This window comes from Saccoglossus kowalevskii, chromosome 1 (assembly GCF_978046115.1).
Source record: "Saccoglossus kowalevskii chromosome 1, keSacKowa6.1, whole genome shotgun sequence".
Lineage (NCBI taxonomy): Eukaryota > Metazoa > Hemichordata > Enteropneusta > Harrimaniidae > Saccoglossus > Saccoglossus kowalevskii.
Window position 1 is genome coordinate 48,354,422 of NC_140641.1, and position 18,790 is coordinate 48,373,211.

At 35.8% G+C, this 18,790-nt stretch overlaps 1 protein-coding gene across 1 annotated transcript in view; it reads right to left on the reverse strand.

Annotated features, from left to right (window-relative positions):
- The window catches only part of LOC100377722 (MGC81958 protein-like), a 44,538-nt gene that overhangs the window by 23,394 nt on the left and 2,354 nt on the right, over window positions 1–18,790 (reverse strand). Inside the window, exon 2 of the mRNA NM_001290087.1 lies at window positions 4,475–4,569. Within this exon, the coding sequence (NP_001277016.1) occupies window positions 4,475–4,569 (95 nt within the window). The remainder of the gene's footprint in view (window positions 1–4,474; window positions 4,570–18,790) is intronic.

The following is an 18,790-nucleotide window of genomic DNA, read 5'->3' on the forward strand; positions in this document are numbered from 1 at the left end:
TATATACTATGTATCATGGAATTGTGTGCTAGTTAACACTTGGGTCGTGGCAAATTTAACACCTCTCCGAGGTGTGACTACTTTTGAAACCTGCCATTGTTTTCATTTAAACGGCGGCGCGTGACACAAGAATTCTGTGATCCTTTGGTGAACATGCACCCGTTTTTACTAACTACAATTATAATTCTATGATTCTTTAATCGCTGACCACGGGTTCATACTAATTTTACCGAAAGAAAAAACAATTTTCACATGTTATGCGGAGTGTGCTGGCTGGTCATGGCCGTTTATTAAATTATTGTGCTTTCACGTTTCCTGTGCAATTTCGTGAAGAGCAAACATCGATTCTATGCAAACGACTGAACGAACTTTTTGATATAAACACTTAAATGAATAATAAACAAAAAGCACTGGAAATAGTAGTTAAAGCTGCTTTTATTTGCGACCTTCGCAATGTAATCCGCGTACACTAGTCGACTGTAATGTTGAGTACAGGGCGGCGTGCGCCGGTTGACACCTAAGCTAGATCGCGTTGACCCCTATTTGCTACCATTATTTTTATACATGAATCACCCCTGAAGTAAAAACCTTAACAGCATCATGCCAATCTTAACCAACCATGTACACATCATTTCATAACCATGGTAAATATTTGATTTTACTGTGATAAAACACAATTGAACGTACGTTGTTATATTATAAGCAAACGTTACAAGCCCTTGTATTACCCCTGGCATAGGGCTTTTTTGCTACTAGCAAACGATACATTTTACCACTCGCATATGCCGTTTTTACCACTAGCATATGGCATATTTTGCTACTTGCGACTCGCAACTTGGTACTCGCATACGGCACTATTTCTAGGTCGTACATACCTGACACTACTGCTAGGTTTATATTTACTTAGTACAGAGTCTGTGGAAATTATCATTCATGACCATTTGCATATACATATGGTGTCTGCCAGATGGTTTCCCAGGTTGTTCACACCTTTCCAGAAGCAAGAACACGTTGAGTGCTCAAGGATGAATTTGGAGATGTGCCAAGAAGATGAGTCAAAGTTTTTCAAAAGACTGATTACACAGGATGAAACTTGGGTCAACTATGTTCCAGGGACCAAAGCCCAGTCAATGCAGTGGAAGCACTTGGACTCACCACTTCCAGAGAAGGCAAGGGTGCAGCCCTCCGCTGGCAAGGTCATGCTCACAGTCTTCTGGGACCAGGACGGAGTAGTGATGACAGATTTCCTGGCAAAGGGTACCACAATTACAAGAGCCTATGCGCTTCACTTTTGATGAAATATAGAAGATATCAAAATCAAGAGGCGGGGCAAAATCGGCAAAGGTATCCTCGTCCCGCGGGACAACGCTCCGGTCCACAACTCAAATGTCACCAGATCAGAAGCAATGGCGTGTGGCTATGAAACCTCCCCCATCCCCCATCCCCCTTTACTCTCCTGACCTTTCACCCTCTGACTTTCATCTCTTCCCAGCCATGAAGTTGTTTTTGAAAGGAAAGCGTTTCCTAGATGATGCAGCCTTGATTTCTGAAGTTACAACGTGGTTGGAGGACCAACCTGGGGTGTTCTACAAAAACGGTGTCCAGAGCTGCATCAAACGATGGGAGAAATGCATAACTCTGGGTGGTTCATATGTAGAGAAACTGTGCCAAGTTTCATTAATCTCCGGCTATAGGAAATGGGTCAGGGGCATCCCTCGTACAGTTCTCTGATGCTGTCTTCTGGAATGGTCATTGTATTAATCAAATCTACACCTTGAAACTAGGAATCCCTAGGTGGATAGAGGTACTTATATCGCATTTATTGTCAAACCTAGTACCTTGTATCTAGTTGATGCTAGCGGGAGACTGTATGGGTGAATACTAACTTGGGTATTCTAACTAAACCTATGGAAGGTGTTACCTCCAGAGGGCAACGTACCTGGCATGCAACCTGATTAAACAGATTTTACAGACATTGGTAGAGACAACTGATTGGATGGTAAGTGGGTGCATACAACATTTAATTTTGGATGATGAAGGCACCTAGGTATCTACGAGCAGATGTGTGTAGCAGTTTGTGTGTAAAATGTGTGCCTTGTGTTGTGTTGGGGAAAGCGCGTTTGCGCTTGGCAAAATGTGACAATGTGAAATTTAACCTGAATTGACTAATTTTTGTTGAAGGCAAGTCAGAATTGATCGAATTTATTTGGTTTATCACTATGAACATTCCTGACTATTAAAAACCATTGTATTTATACATTGAAGTAAATATTTAACATTGCAGGCGTCATTTTCAAATACCTGATTGTGATTGTTGTCACGAATACAACATCAATTGAGTTAAGTCATTATGTGTGTGATTACAGTGGTTACTAGTATGATAGCAACTACAGGTATGAATACCATAGGGTATAGTTAAGTGGTAAATGTTATACTGTAGTATATGAATGAATTATTGAAGGAACACCTTTTTGTGTGATCTCGATATTAAAGTAATAAATACACAATGTATATATATATTCAATACTGAATGACTACTGCTGTGTTGCGGCACAATTATCATTTCTGAAGCCTTTCATCAAGAGCCCCCTGGAATCCATCTCTCATTAAGGATCACATTTCAGTTTTGTCCTCCAAATACGTTCTGTACAAAACTGTGCTCTCGCTGTCGCTCGCAAATGTCGTAAATTACGAAATTTGGACAAGATTTACAAACAAAATAAATATCTATTAGTAAGATTTACGAACACATTTTGTACAAAATAGCCTCGCAAATCGCCCTCATTTAATTGTCAAGACTCGACTGTGATCATCACGTGTGTTACGGTTTGAGTAATTGCCAATTTAAAGTTAAACAATGTCCCGTTACTTCTAAGATTGCAACAATTGTTACGTGGTGATCGCGATCAACACGGAACTGCCACTGAATGGATTTTTCCACTCTAAAGTTATTTTGGTGTCATAGCACATGCGTTGTTTAATCGACATGCGTTTCAGGATACCCCGCGACATTACTCTCAGTATGGGACGGTTTCATGTCGCTCTTATCAAACACGTGTTTTGTTTATTTATTAAAAATGGAGACTACGTCAAAAAGGAGTAGACAACTGCTTGACGAATATTTATCACGACGAGATGGACTCAGGAGAAGCCGCTAAATCATGTTCAGAACCAGAAACTCATGGGTGTCCTAATCCTGACAGCACCAAGAAATGGAAAGTTGATCGTACTGCAGCACGATTTCAGAAATAATGGAAGGTTAGCTGCGGTTCCGTAGCTCTTTGGTGCGACATACAATCTAATTTTGCCCTAACAATTTCACTCGGACGTCTTGTTTTTATTTTTGTTGTTGTATGACGAACATGGGCCAGCCAGTGTCTGTCACGTAAATAATGCGGTCATTAACATAGGGCTATGATTCTACAGCTAATGGAAGGTGAGACGATGTTAGCGAATCGATCGAAAAATACTATAATTTGTGTAACATTCTTACCGGGCTTTCTTAGCATTGAAATCAAGTTACAAGACCAAAAGTTACTTTAGTTACTTTTTCACTTTAATTCAGAAATTTCGATGAAAATAAATAGTCATTTTGTGTCGTCATAAACGTCAACATGCGGGTTTTGCATGATGAGCACGGGAGATTACTTCATAATAATATACAGCTTTTTGATTGGCATAGAGTTTTTTTTCGAGAAATTTCCCGTGAAAATTTATTCACAGGATGATTTGTGTTCTAGGCAGTGAACTTTTGAATGATGACTATTTTTCCCACTGTTAACAATGTGAACTTATTATGAACATGTTTAATTAATACTGAGTTATTCAAATAAAGGTTCTGGTGTCTACATTGCATATTTTGTTGTGATGTTTTGTTGTACCATCATAAATGGTACATTTTGTGGAGCAGACTGCCTAATTTGATGCCATGAAATTACACACAAAATTAGAGCTCAGGTTGCACCAGCAAGCACCATTTTCAGCATGCTGTTCTTGTTTCGGCGGACGACAGAGGGGACACCTCCCTCTCCTTCTCTCTTCCCCGTTGTGCTCGGTCACGGGAAAATGCTCCGCAGTTTCCAGACAAAGTTTACTAATACTTTTTTTTCTTGATTAGTAAATTTACTATTACCTAGCAAATTCCAGAGAGAGCCCAGCAAAACCCAGATTGATATTTGGTAACTAAAAGATGCAGTCTCTTCTGTTAGCAGTCATGTGTGTTACACATGTACATGTCATGCATGAATGAATTAAAGTTCTGTTGTGTGTGTGGTCATGCGGGAACCTCTTGACATAAATATACAAGCATTCTAATAGTTTTGGAGATGCGATGGAAAATACTAAGGCATAAGGAAAGTGCTTCCCCAAATATTGTAAGGAAATACCTGAGAACATTTTCTTTACAGATATTACAATCCAGGATAAAGTTTTGAAAAGTTAGTCTATGAGTATAACAAGAATTGAGTAAATTCACCTGTGATTCACCTGGTGCAAAGTCACCAGTATTTTTGGTGTGATTGAATGGTATTCCAAGCACTCTGCCACCAAGATGCCATGTATCACCATAGTCTTAAAAAAAAATAAGAAGACATCGATAATATAAATTATTTGACAGATCATTTTTATATGGGCTTTGTTTGGATAAAATTAAACACATTTAGATCTGCCATTTTCTGAAGCAATGAAGTAATCAAAGAAAGCTTTCAAAGAGCTCCAGACCTGTTCCTAGTTATGGATTCAAACCCTAGACCTTCAGTATGCTAATCTGTGCATATGTTTATGTTCATATTTACATATCTAATCCCATGAAAATTTAATGTAACTTTGAATTAATCTTGAAAGATACACAGTTAATGTGTACATGTATAAATAATATATGCATAATGTGCATAGTGTTTGATGGTAAGCTGGGTGCAGCAACATAGAAACTAGGTAGTCGTGTTACCATTATTCACAAATATATTATTATAAATAGTTTAACTATTTCTTTTCTTATGACCATTTTAATGTTTTTGAACTACTTTGATTGGTTTGTTAATTTTCAAGTTTTTATCCTAATTATATTGATTTGCAATACTTAAGATAGCTGGATCATTATTTTCATACTTATATTCAACTTTTGGCAAAATGACTAAAAAAAAGACTCAGAATCATCACAAATTATCATAAATTAATTAACAAGTCATTGTCAATGACACGTCCTCATTCCGTTCATATTTGAGTGACATACATGTATACATTCAAAGCAGATCATGACAGAAATCTCAGACCACTTTCAGTGGTCTGATCCGAAATGCACCTGCATATGTACAACACATTGTACTAAATCTGAACAAAATCCATCCATGCATGACTGAGATCCGGTTCCGGAATTGTGAAAATACATGATTTTGATGCATTTTCGGCCTTAAAATGGCCATCATTCAGCTATTGTTAAGCGGAACATGAAACAAGTGCACATATCTATTTTTGACATGATGTACCATGTGTGTGTGAAGTTTGAACTTGATCAACCCAGACATGTCTCGGATACAGATCCAGAACTGAATACTTTAAAACAAAATGGCCGCCAGTCAGCTATTTCAAACTTGATCCGAAAAAAAAATGACGTGCATCAAGGTCCTATTATGTTTAATGTATTTACCAAATTTGAACAAAATCCGTCCATGCATAACTGAGATCCGGGTTCGGAATGGTGAAAATGTGCGATTTCAATGCATTTTCGGCCTTAAAGCGGCCGCCATTTGGCTATCGTTAATGAGATCATGAAACAAATGCACATACATATTTGTGACATGATGTACCTTGTGTGTGTGAAGTTTGAACTCGATCAATCCAGGCATGTCTCAGATACGGATCCAGAACTGAATTTTTTAAAACAAAATGGCCGCCAGTCGGCCATTTCATACCTGATCCACAAAAAAAAAGACGTGCATCAAGGTCCTATTATGTTTAATGTATGTACCAAATTTGAACAAAATCCGTCCATGCATAACTGAGATCCAGGTCCGGAATGGTGAAAATGTGTGATTTTGATGCATTTTCGGCCTTAAAATGGCCACTATTCGGCTATCCTTAATCGGATCATGAAAAAAATGCATGTGCATATGTCCCATATAATGTGTGATGTATGAGTGAAGTTTGAACTTAATCGGTCCACGCATGTTCGAGATACAGGTGATCACAGACGCACGGACGCACACAGGGCAAACCATAAGTCCCCGTTTTCGGACTACGTCCGAACGGGGACTAATTAAGCTTTAAAGGAGTGTCAGGCTTGTAAGTCTGTAGTTATTACTTTGTTACTTCTTATTCTACTTCCACAGTTAATTTTCAAACGATATCTTCTTGAGCGACTGTATCATTCGACCTGAAAATTTAGGTAACTTACATTCCACTGGTTTCACTCTACAAAGTGACTCAAACAGATTTTGTGGTTCTGCCATCATCTTGAATTATGTAAAACCTGGAAGTGCTCAATTGCACCACTTTCTTGTGGCCTAGGAGTCAAATTTGTGTGTGCAACAACTATGAAGTATGTGTAGTACTAGTAATATTGAAAAAATAGGCACAATTTTAATTATCGTAAGCATCTACTAATGAAATGATATTTGTTGGTTTAAGGTAGAGATGCAGATTCGTGGGCACTTGGGAGTGAATTTTTTTTTTTTTTGCTTTTTATTATTCAAAATGTCTTGGCTATAGACTGTTGAAATTTTGTAGAATTGTGAATAGTGGAACATATTTAAAAAAACGATTTTAAAATATAGATAACAGGTGCAAAATTATCTCTTTTGAATGCTTAGGAAGATTTAGCAAGGCTGTACATAAATAATAAAAAAAAACATGGTGAAAAAAAGAAATGACGGGATCTCCATATTATGCGCTGTATTTAACTTTTTACAAAACGATAATACATTTAAATTTGGAACTGCTACAGCCATTTTAATTATGAGCATTAACAAACTTCTTACTGAGTGTATTGTTATGCAAATTAGCAATTATCTCAGCTTTTTTTTAGTGCACATTCCAGAACTTTAAAAAAAAATAGCTCCTAGACGCTTTGACCTTTTGTTTTGAAATTTTCACAAATGATTAACCCATAAACCAATTTTGACAGGAAACAGAAGCATGGTTTAGAAGCTAATTTTTTTTAAATCACTTTTGCCCAAAAAAATAAACTACTGACAAAACTTTTAAATTCATAGAATAAGCTTTCCGAAAATATATAGTTTGTGGACAAGGGAGGTCATCTTGGTTTCCTAATTAACTAATTAAAATACCTGTCAGGTAAACTGCATCTCTACCTTAATTGATGAGACATTTGGTATACAGAGCAGTCTCTTCAAATTGACTATTTCATTAATCTGGTGGTTCAGTGGCCATCTTGGATTTTGTAATTAACAGAAATCGACCACTTACTTATTGAAATTTGGCATGTGTCATCTAATTTAATAGCACAGTCCACTTTGAGGAAATCATGTTCCTTATGGTCTTATGGTTTGGCTGCCATTGTCGTTTTTGGGGGGAGGGAGGAAGCGAGCTAAATTAAGAGTTTCAGAGCTGGCTCTGGATTATTTTTGATACTTACATCAAGGGCAATATGTATTTTAACTGTGCCTACAAGAATTCAATTTAGATAAGTAATTATGCACATATTATCAACAACACTTATGATGTTTTGTTCCAATTAGCTCAGCGGTCCGCCGGTTGTCCATGGACAACTTCTTCTCCAAAACCGCAGGTCCTTTTGTTCTAATTTTTGGTATGAAGATTCCTTAGAAAATTTGGTTGAAAATGTTAACTTGATTAAGAGAAGTGGATTCATCAACAAATCTGGAAATTGGGTCGAAAAAAGCTGAAAAATTTCTCAAATTTAAAATGTCAGTCTGATTGACTTGCTATTCAGCATGTTGGCACCTTGGCACGTCCTCTGTGTGGTCTATTGATGTGGTAGCATTATCTTCAAAATTGTTTTTAAATAAATTTGTTCATTATTATTTTTTTTAGCTAAAAGTGTTATTTTTTGATTTCTTCTCCAAAACAGTCAGTCAAATTGCTTTCATATTTAGTATGTAGGGATCTTGGGTAACCCTTTCTCAAGATTGTTCATTTCATAATGATATCTTCAATTTTGTGCAATTTATGAATTTCTTTCTGCTTATTTTATTTATATTTTTGACTCTCCATAGGTAATACATGGGACTTACAGAATGCATAGGCCTAAGTGTAAGCAGTGAAGGTACTCTGTGGAGTAGAGATTGGGATTTATTCATAGATCAGTCTATAATTCTGCAAATTGGGTCAAAAAGAGCTAAATATTTTTGTTAATTTTTCAAAAACCATTAGTCTGATTGACTTCATATTTAGCATATAAGTACGTAGGCCGATCCTCTGTGTAGCCTGTTGATGTGCTAACCTTTTTTTTTCAATTTTTCTATTTTTAATCCTTTTTTTTTTCAATTATTTTTGTCCAAATCATAATTTTTGAGAATTTTTTCTCCGAACGTCACACAGTGGAGTTATTTTTAATTTTGTATTTTTAGTGATTTTTTTAGATGCTATTTTGTTGAATTTTTTTCAAACGACAAGATTGTTAGTTTTTATTTCAGGTGTGAAGGCTATTTATTGGTTGAAGATGGTAATTTGTTTAAGGTATACATGTAGATTGACTAATAAATTTGCAAATTGGGTCAGAAATGCCAAAACATCTAAATTTTTCTTTTCAACAATTATAATTACAAACAATCTCTGGGATTTGCAGTGCCCTCTCATGAAGCTGCTTCTTTTTTTTTTTAAAACTGTACAATTTCTCTATTTGATTTTCAACAGATAGCACTTGGCAATGTATCGTGGCAAGGAGTAGACAATTCATACATTTATATGCCCATTTTCTTAATTGTTGACAGATTTTTCCAAAACCTAATCAGAACTTGCACATATCACATAGTATTCAATGTTCAGACAGACAGACAGCACCACAACATAAGCACTCATTGACTGACAAATGAAGTTAAAAAATGACCAAAAATGCACCTGGGTTTGGTCAGTTAGAGTTCAGTTATAATTGATTTGTTCATATTTCCTAAAGTTGTTTGTTGTTTGCGTGTTAACACAGGTGTGCATGCTCCAGTGTTAACACAGGTGTGCATGCTCCAGTGTTAACACAGGTGTGCATGCTCCAGTGTTAACACAGGTGTGCATGTTTCAGTGTTAACACAGGTAAGCATGTTTCAGTGTTAACACAGGTATGCATGCTCCAGTGTTAACACAGGTGTGCATATTTCAGTGTTAACACAGGTAAGCATGTTTCAGTGTTAACACAGGTGTGCATATTTCAGTGTTAACACAGGTGTACATGTTTCACTGCCAACGCAGTTGTGTATGTTTTAGTGTTAACACAGGTATGCATGTTTCAGTGTTAACACAAGCGTGCATGTTTCAGTTTCAACACAGGTGTGCATATTTCAGTGTTAACACAGGTGTGCATGCTCCAGTGTTAACACAGGTGTGCATGCTCCAGTGTTAACACAGGTAAGCATGTTTCAGTGTTAATACAGGTGTGAATGTTTCAGTGTTAACACAGGTGTGCATGTTTCAGTGTTGACACAGGTGTGCATGTTTCAGTGTTGACACAGTGTGCATGTTTCAGTGTTGACACAGTGTGCATGTTCCAGTGTTAACACAGGTGTGCATATGTCAGTCTCAACACAGGTGTGCATGTTCTGGTGTTAACACAGGAGTACATTTTTCAGTCTCATCACAGGTGTGCATGTTTAAGTGTTAACACAGGTCTGCATGTTTCAGTGTTAACACAGGTGTGCATATTTCAGTGTTAACACAGGTGTGCATATTTCAGTGTTAACACAGGTATGCATGTTTCAGTTTCAACACAAGTGTGCATGTTTCAGTTTCAACACAAGTGTGCATGTTTCAGTTTCAACACAGGTGTGCATGTTTCAGTGTTAACACATCTGTGCATGTTTCAGTGTTAACACAGGTGTACATGTTTCACTGTCAACACAGTTGTGCATGTTTTAGTGTTAACACAGGTATGCATGTTTCAGTGTTAACACAAGCGTGCATGTTTCAGTTTCAACACAGGTGTGCATGTTTCAGTGTTAACACATCTGTGCATGTTTCAGTGTTAACACAGGTGTACATGTTTCACTGTCAACACAGTTGTGCATGTTTTAGTGTTAACACAGGTATGCATGTTTCAGTGTTGACACAGTGTGCATGTTTCAGTGTTGACACAGTGTGCATGCTCCAGTGTTGACACAGTGTGCATGCTCCAGTGTTAACACAGGTGTGCATGTTTTAGTGTTAACACAGGTGTGCATGTTTTAGTGTTAACACAGGTGTGCATGTTTTAGTGTTAACACAGGTGTGCATATTCCAGTGTTAATACAAGTATGCATGTTTCAGTGTTAACGCAGGTGTGCATATGTCAGTCTCAACACAGGTGTGCATGTTCTGGTGTTAACACAGGAGTACATTTTTCAGTCTCATCACAGGTGTGCATGTTTAAGTGTTAACACAGGTCTGCATGTTTCAGTGTTAACACAGGTGTTCATATTTCAGTGTTAACACAGGTATGCATGTTTCAGTTTCAACACAAGTGTGCATGTTTCAGTTTCAACACAAGTGTGCATGTTTCAGTTTCAACACAGGTGTGCATGTTTCAGTGTTAACACATCTGTGCATGTTTCAGTGTTAACACAGGTGTACATGTTTCACTGTCAACACAGTTGTGCATGTTTTAGTGTTAACACAGGTATGCATGTTTCAGTGTTAACACAGGTAAGCATGTTTCAGTGTTAACACAGGTGTGAATGTTTCAGTGTTAACACAGGTGTGAATGTTTCAGTGTTAACCCAGGTGTGCCTGTTTCAGTGTTAACACAGGTGTGCATGTTTCAGTGTTAACACAGGTGTGCACGTTTCAGTGTTAATACAGGTGTGCATGTTTTAGTGTCAATACAGGTGAGCATGTTTTAGTGTTAACACAGGTGTGCATTGATTAGTGTTAACACAGGTGTGCATGTTTTAGTGTTAACACAGGTATGCATGTTTCAGTCTCAACACATCTGTGCATGTTTCAGTGTTAACACAGGTGTACATGTTTCACTGTCAACACAGTTGTGCATGTTTTAGTGTTAACACAGGTATGCATGTTTCAGTGTTAACACACGTAAGCATGTTTCAGTGTTAACACAGGTAAGCATGTTTTAGTGTTAACACAGGTAAGCATGTTTCAGTGTTAACACAGGTGTGAATGTTTCAGTGTTAACACAGGTGTGAATGTTACAGTGTTAACACAGGTGTGAATGTTACAGTGTTAACACAGGTGTGCCTGTTTCAGTGTTAACACAGGTGTGCATGTTTCAGTGTTAACACAGGTGTGCATGTTTCAGTGTTAATACAGGTGTGCATGTTTTAGTGTCAATACAGGTGTGCATGTTTTAGTGTTAACACAGGTGTGCATGTTTTAGTGTTAACACAAGTGTGCATGTTTCAGTTTCAACACAGGTGTGCATGTTTCAGTGTTAACACATCTGTGCATGTTTCAGTGTTAACACAGGTGTACATGTTTCACTGTCAACACAGTTGTGCATGTTTTAGTGTTAACACAGGTATGCATGTTTCAGTGTTAACACAAGCGTGCATGTTTCAGTTTCAACACAGGTGTGCATGTTTCAGTGTTAACACATCTGTGCATGTTTCAGTGTTAACACAGGTGTACATGTTTCACTGTCAACACAGTTGTGCATGTTTTAGTGTTAACACAGGTATGCATGTTTCAGTGTTGACACAGTGTGCATGTTTCAGTGTTGACACAGTGTGCATGCTCCAGTGTTGACACAGTGTGCATGCTCCAGTGTTAACACAGGTGTGCATGTTTTAGTGTTAACACAGGTGTGCATGTTTTAGTGTTAACACAGGTGTGCATGTTTTAGTGTTAACACAGGTGTGCATATTCCAGTGTTAATACAAGTATGCATGTTTCAGTGTTAACGCAGGTGTGCATATGTCAGTCTCAACACAGGTGTGCATGTTCTGGTGTTAACACAGGAGTACATTTTTCAGTCTCATCACAGGTGTGCATGTTTAAGTGTTAACACAGGTCTGCATGTTTCAGTGTTAACACAGGTGTTCATATTTCAGTGTTAACACAGGTATGCATGTTTCAGTTTCAACACAAGTGTGCATGTTTCAGTTTCAACACAAGTGTGCATGTTTCAGTTTCAACACAGGTGTGCATGTTTCAGTGTTAACACATCTGTGCATGTTTCAGTGTTAACACAGGTGTACATGTTTCACTGTCAACACAGTTGTGCATGTTTTAGTGTTAACACAGGTATGCATGTTTCAGTGTTAACACAGGTAAGCATGTTTCAGTGTTAACACAGGTGTGAATGTTTCAGTGTTAACACAGGTGTGAATGTTTCAGTGTTAACCCAGGTGTGCCTGTTTCAGTGTTAACACAGGTGTGCATGTTTCAGTGTTAACACAGGTGTGCACGTTTCAGTGTTAATACAGGTGTGCATGTTTTAGTGTCAATACAGGTGAGCATGTTTTAGTGTTAACACAGGTGTGCATTGATTAGTGTTAACACAGGTGTGCATGTTTTAGTGTTAACACAGGTATGCATGTTTCAGTCTCAACACATCTGTGCATGTTTCAGTGTTAACACAGGTGTACATGTTTCACTGTCAACACAGTTGTGCATGTTTTAGTGTTAACACAGGTATGCATGTTTCAGTGTTAACACACGTAAGCATGTTTCAGTGTTAACACAGGTAAGCATGTTTTAGTGTTAACACAGGTAAGCATGTTTCAGTGTTAACACAGGTGTGAATGTTTCAGTGTTAACACAGGTGTGAATGTTACAGTGTTAACACAGGTGTGAATGTTACAGTGTTAACACAGGTGTGCCTGTTTCAGTGTTAACACAGGTGTGCATGTTTCAGTGTTAACACAGGTGTGCATGTTTCAGTGTTAATACAGGTGTGCATGTTTTAGTGTCAATACAGGTGTGCATGTTTTAGTGTTAACACAGGTGTGCATGTTTTAGTGTTAACACAGGTGTGCATGTTTCAGTCTCAACACAGGTGTGCATGTTTCAGTGTTAATACAGGTGTGCATGTTTCAGTGTTAATACAGGTGTGCATGTTTCAGTGTTGACACGGGTGTGCATGTTTAAGTGTTGACACGGGTGTGCATGTTTAAGTGTTAACACTGGTGTCCATGTTTCATTGTTAGCACATGTGTGCATGTTTCAGTGTTAACACAGGTGTGCATGTTTCAGTGTTAACACAGGTGTGCATGTTTTAGTGTTAACACATGTATGCATGTTTCAGTGTTAACACATGTATGCATGTTTCAGTGTTAACACAACGGTGGTTCTAGGCATACAGTGATGTCTGCCAAGACACACTGCAGTTATTTACATTGTTACTTAAAGAACCCATGAAAATTTTGCTTGAAGCCATTACATAAACTATCTTATGTTTAAGGCCTATTTTTTCAAAAACATTGACTCATAAAAATGTTAACTTAGAACTACTGAGAAATCAAATGAGCTATAATTTTGTAAAGCAAAAATCTTATTTTTTTGAAGGGCATATTTCATGCAAATAATATCCTAAATGTGTGAACACTGATTGCAAATTGAATGACTGGTTACATGCCACAGTTACACAGAACCTGAATCAACATTCTATTGTCTCATATGCAGTATGGACAACATATGGTTTGTTGATATTGGACTGTGATTGATCATGAACTGAAAATGTAAATAGTTTATGATAAATCATAAACTGATGTGACCTACAGTATAGAGTATCAACAACACAATTAAACAATAAAATTAACGTTTTTTGTCCATATTGCATTTTTAATTAATTTGTGTAGGTTATTACGAATGTGATTTGAATTCTTGGGTTTTTCTACCTTATAAAACCTATTTTTAACCATGGAGCTAGCTTTCGGGGCTCATACCACTAATTGAAACTCCATAGACGACAATGTTAACATATGACGAGATTGCTATATGAAAATGATAAACAAAATTGAAAACATGGCTCAAAAATGGGAAATCAACATGCCAGTAATCAACAAGATGAAAAAAATAACATGTTGGCCAGCTCAAACTCTTGCAAATCTCAGGTAAACAAGACACACCTACTGTATTTGAATTGCACCTAGAGAAATCACTGGAAAAACACCAAGATTAGAACATCCACATACGCACAGAATAAACTCACAGGTACACAGCTGATAAATAGTAAAGAACATAGTTGAACTCTGGTGACTTTGCCCTTTGTTATATAATATTATAATTCCTTTTATCATAGTTTGTTTCAATATAAATATGCATTGTCATAATTAATTTTGAATACAAACAAGTTTTGGGGTTGAACCAACAGTTGGGAATCAGTCTACCGAATGTCCTTACAAAAACATTGGTGGCTAATTTGTTTAATTATTTTAAGGAACATAATTTCCATCTTTATTCAAAGTAATTCAGATATTGTAGTATAAAAACAAATGTCTCATCGCAGAAAAAAAGTGCTGCATTTAGACATGAATAGATTCATAGAACATGCAAGATAACAGAAAATCTTAGCTGGCTTTTGTCCAAGTATATTGTACAGGTGTCTGTCAAAAATTAATGATTGAGCTGGGTAAACCAAACCTACTCAATGTCGACCCTTTTCTTTAGTTTTTTAAAAGATATAATTTCAGCATGGTTGCAGTATAATTATACGAGTGTAAGTAACATAGAAAATATACTTCAAGAACTAATATGGAATAATTCTAATATTCTTATTGACAACACGACTGTTGCCTGGAAACGTTTTATACAACACGGTATAATATTTATTAATGATCTTTTGAATGCAGACTGTACATCTTGCACGTTTCAAGATTTGGTATCAAACTACGGAAATATATGTACTCAATTTGAATATCGACAGTTATTATCAGCAATTTCATCTAACATGTCAAAACTAATGGTCTGTATGCCAAACATGCATAACAATATCTGGCTGTCAGGAACTAAGGTTAATACAAATATTTATCTTTGGTATTGCCATGAGGAATTTCCTGATTTAACCCCCTCAGTTATACAGCAATATTGGCTGAAAATTTTGAACACCCCTTTACCTTGGAAAAATATTTATCTTGCTCCATTTTCTATTACTACCAATGCCAAATTACGCTATTTTCAATATAAAATTAATATGAAAATATTGCCTTCAAACAGGTTGTTGTGCATGTGGGGCTTAATTGATTCCCCCCTGTGTTCTTTTTGTGGAGAAGTTGAGGAAGACTATTTTCATTTATTTTGGGACTGTAGATATGTATTTGTCTTTTGGACATCAGTCGATGAATGGTTTTCTTTCATTACAGGTGATACTTTGACGTTAAGTGCAGTCACATGTATTTTTGGAGATGTATACTATTGACACGCTATTATATATTTAAATGTAAAATTGTTGGGACAAAACCAGACATTGGTGGTTTTAGATCATATATCAAATTAATTTACCATACAGAGAAGAAAGTCACAATTATAGAAAACAGACACAATAAAAAAGAAAATAGAAAAAAGAAAAAAAAAAAAAAAATAGAAAAAGTCACAATAAAAAATGGGGAGAATTCATTGATTATTTTGAATTATAAGTTTGTATTTGTGTAGTAACCTGTATTGTATTTGTGTATTGTATCTTTGTTTTGTTAAGCATATCAATAAAAAAAAAAATTAATGATTCACTGAGACTGCCTCTTTATATTCATTGTGTGCCAACTGTATTATATGAAAAATAAAAAAAAACACCCTCTATGCATAGCTATCATGTTGCAAGCTCTGCTTTGTATGCAAATCAACTTAAATAGTTAGTTAGTGTCCAGTGGAGAGAGAAGTCAACAGTACTGTTGCCTCCTGAGAATCTACATCTTCAAAACCTGTAATCTTTGTTTTTGAAATGCGTTTCTAAATTAGTAATACTAATTATAGTTTCTGACATCTTGTTTACTGTAAAAATGTTATTGGTAGGTTTGCAAATGTGTATCAGACTGTGCAAAAAATCTCTCCATGAGATGGTTTTGAAACCCAGTATAGTATTCCCATGTGATTTGGGAGATACATTACCAAGGATATTATTACAAGATAAATGATTTGCTTCATTGAACACATACAACAATGCATATTTCCACTGAGATCAGTGACCTTTGATGTGTATCACCAGTGATCAGTCAAGTAGAAACAGTCAAAATATTTTATCAGATTTTCTCAATTTTTGCAAGATATTTTCATACAGAACATCTGTTGTTCAAACTCAGGGAAGACTTTATACTGATGAATAAGATGACCAAGTTTGATGAAGTTTGGAATAGAATTAGTAAAGTTATTGTGCACACAATAACAATTATTAACAATGAAAACGACGACGACGATGGACAAAATTTGTTCCCTTAATATACCTTTTCCTTCCATCTTTGATGGTACGGGCAAGGTAAAAAGACCACATGTTAGTCTCTTTGACCCAGGTGATCACCCCTTCAAACAGGGAGCACCTGACAAAAAAATATTGAAAAAATTTCATTGGTTCTTGCAAGGCATTTAAATTGGCTATGAGCAGCCATTGGTTGATTAGTGGCATGAGACCTTAGGAGAATAATTAAGGTTTAATAAAGTTTTTGTTGATCTTGTATATGATGGAATATCATTAGACGAGTAATTTCCCATGGAAAAAAATCCCCAAAATTTAAACCCTGGGAGTTATTTATCAAAATCTACCATTTGGTGGTGCCCTATACCCAGACAATTAGTTGTAGAAATTGGCAACATACACACTCAGCATAACACCAAATTAGATGGTAGGCAATGAATATAAGCCTGATTCTTGGATGCAGTACTGTAAACTATAATGTCGTCATTCACAACATACAAGTACAGACCAACATTTGACATGATTAGTAATTTTAATTAATTTCTAAAAATAATACATAGAATTATGACTATTATAGGTAGTTTATCACTATAATTATAAAAAAAAAATTCTACTGAATCAAAAGTCTCAATTCATCAGCTCATTATTTCACCAATTAATTCAAAACAAAAAATAATCTGCAGTATCTGCATTTAGGCCAGAGACCTGTGATGACCTACTTTGGATATACCAAAACACAACAGTGGTTTGATTTACCATGGCCACACATGGAATTTGCTCTACATAAAAAGCTTAATCAAATCTTATGCGAAAAAAGTAGTTTGAAGAAACAATTTTATGATTTAGAAAGAGATAAAAATAAAAATATACAAACCAGAAAAGGGTCTAGATATAAAATACTAGTACTCATATTACACATCCATGATCAAATTAAATTCAAATCAACAGCTTTTCTGATTAATTTGGGGGGGGGGGGGTTTACAAGCACTGTTCAATAGTAAACTCAAGATGGGATTAATTAGCAAACAATTCACAAAAATTCTGAGAAAAGGGCAAACAATGTGAAATTGAAAGAGTTGTATTACTTGGCTAACATACTGACAGTATGTAAATCTCTTGTCAGTGACAAGATACACAACACAATTTTGAGAATTTATTTGAATATTTGAGAGTTTGACCTCATTAAACTTTGAATAGGGTAAATTAGTAATGACTGCACTACATATTGTTAAGATTGTCAGCCATAATGTGAAAATAAGACAAAAAAACCCATAAAATGGGGTTAAGCATTTTCCTCAGAATTCCTAGAGCCATTGAAATTTGTGGTGACATGAATAATTCATTGATGAATGAATACAATTTTTGGACAAGTTTTATAAAAACATTTATATTTCCAGACCACAGCCCAATCTAATTCAAATTAATAAGATTGGGGCCAAAAATATACGGAATTACAAATTTTCAAATTCTCCAACCAAGATATAAGAGAATGACAGCAATGGGAGAAACATAGCAAAATATGATATTTCTGGATAAAAAAATACTCTGCTGTGTCTAAATAGTTGAATACAAAGAAAGAATCAAAGAAAGCTTAGAAAGAACTCCTGTGTGCTGAGAGTATTGAAGACACATTAAAAATTAGATCCAAAATTACTTGTACTGGAGATATTGATGGAATAGCTGAAAACTAATTATGTAAATCAGGTAACTGATATGAACAGATTTGAGTGTAAAACTAATAAGGCCTGCGTAATGTAATATCTATGTACCAAGTTTCATTGAAATGTGATTAGAACAAAAAACTATGAATTATTATTAGAGAATTAATATGAACAAATTTCAACCCAAAATTGATCGGGCCTAAAGCATTTATGTACCCAATTTTATTCAAATGTGATGATCAGTAATTGAGATATCAGTGTTAATTAATTATTTTAATTAGGTGATTAATAAGCATAAATATTTACTAAAAACTAATTGGCTCTCTGCATAGTCCTAGGTTCATTGAAATGTGATGATGAATACTCTTTAAAAGTTTCATTAAAATGCAATTAGTGGTTCTTTATATATCAGTGGAACATTCATGGAAAAAAATAACTAATTATACAATTAATATGCACAAATATTTACCCCAAAACTAATCAGGTCGTTGCACAGTCCTTAAGTAACTACATGTATGTACCAAGTTTCATTGAAATGTGATGATTACTACTTGAAATATCAAAAGCTGAAAATTAATTATTAATTATGCAAATTAGGTAATTAATATGTACTGATATTACCCTAAAAACTATCAGGTCTGTGCAGTGTCCTATGACATCTATGTAC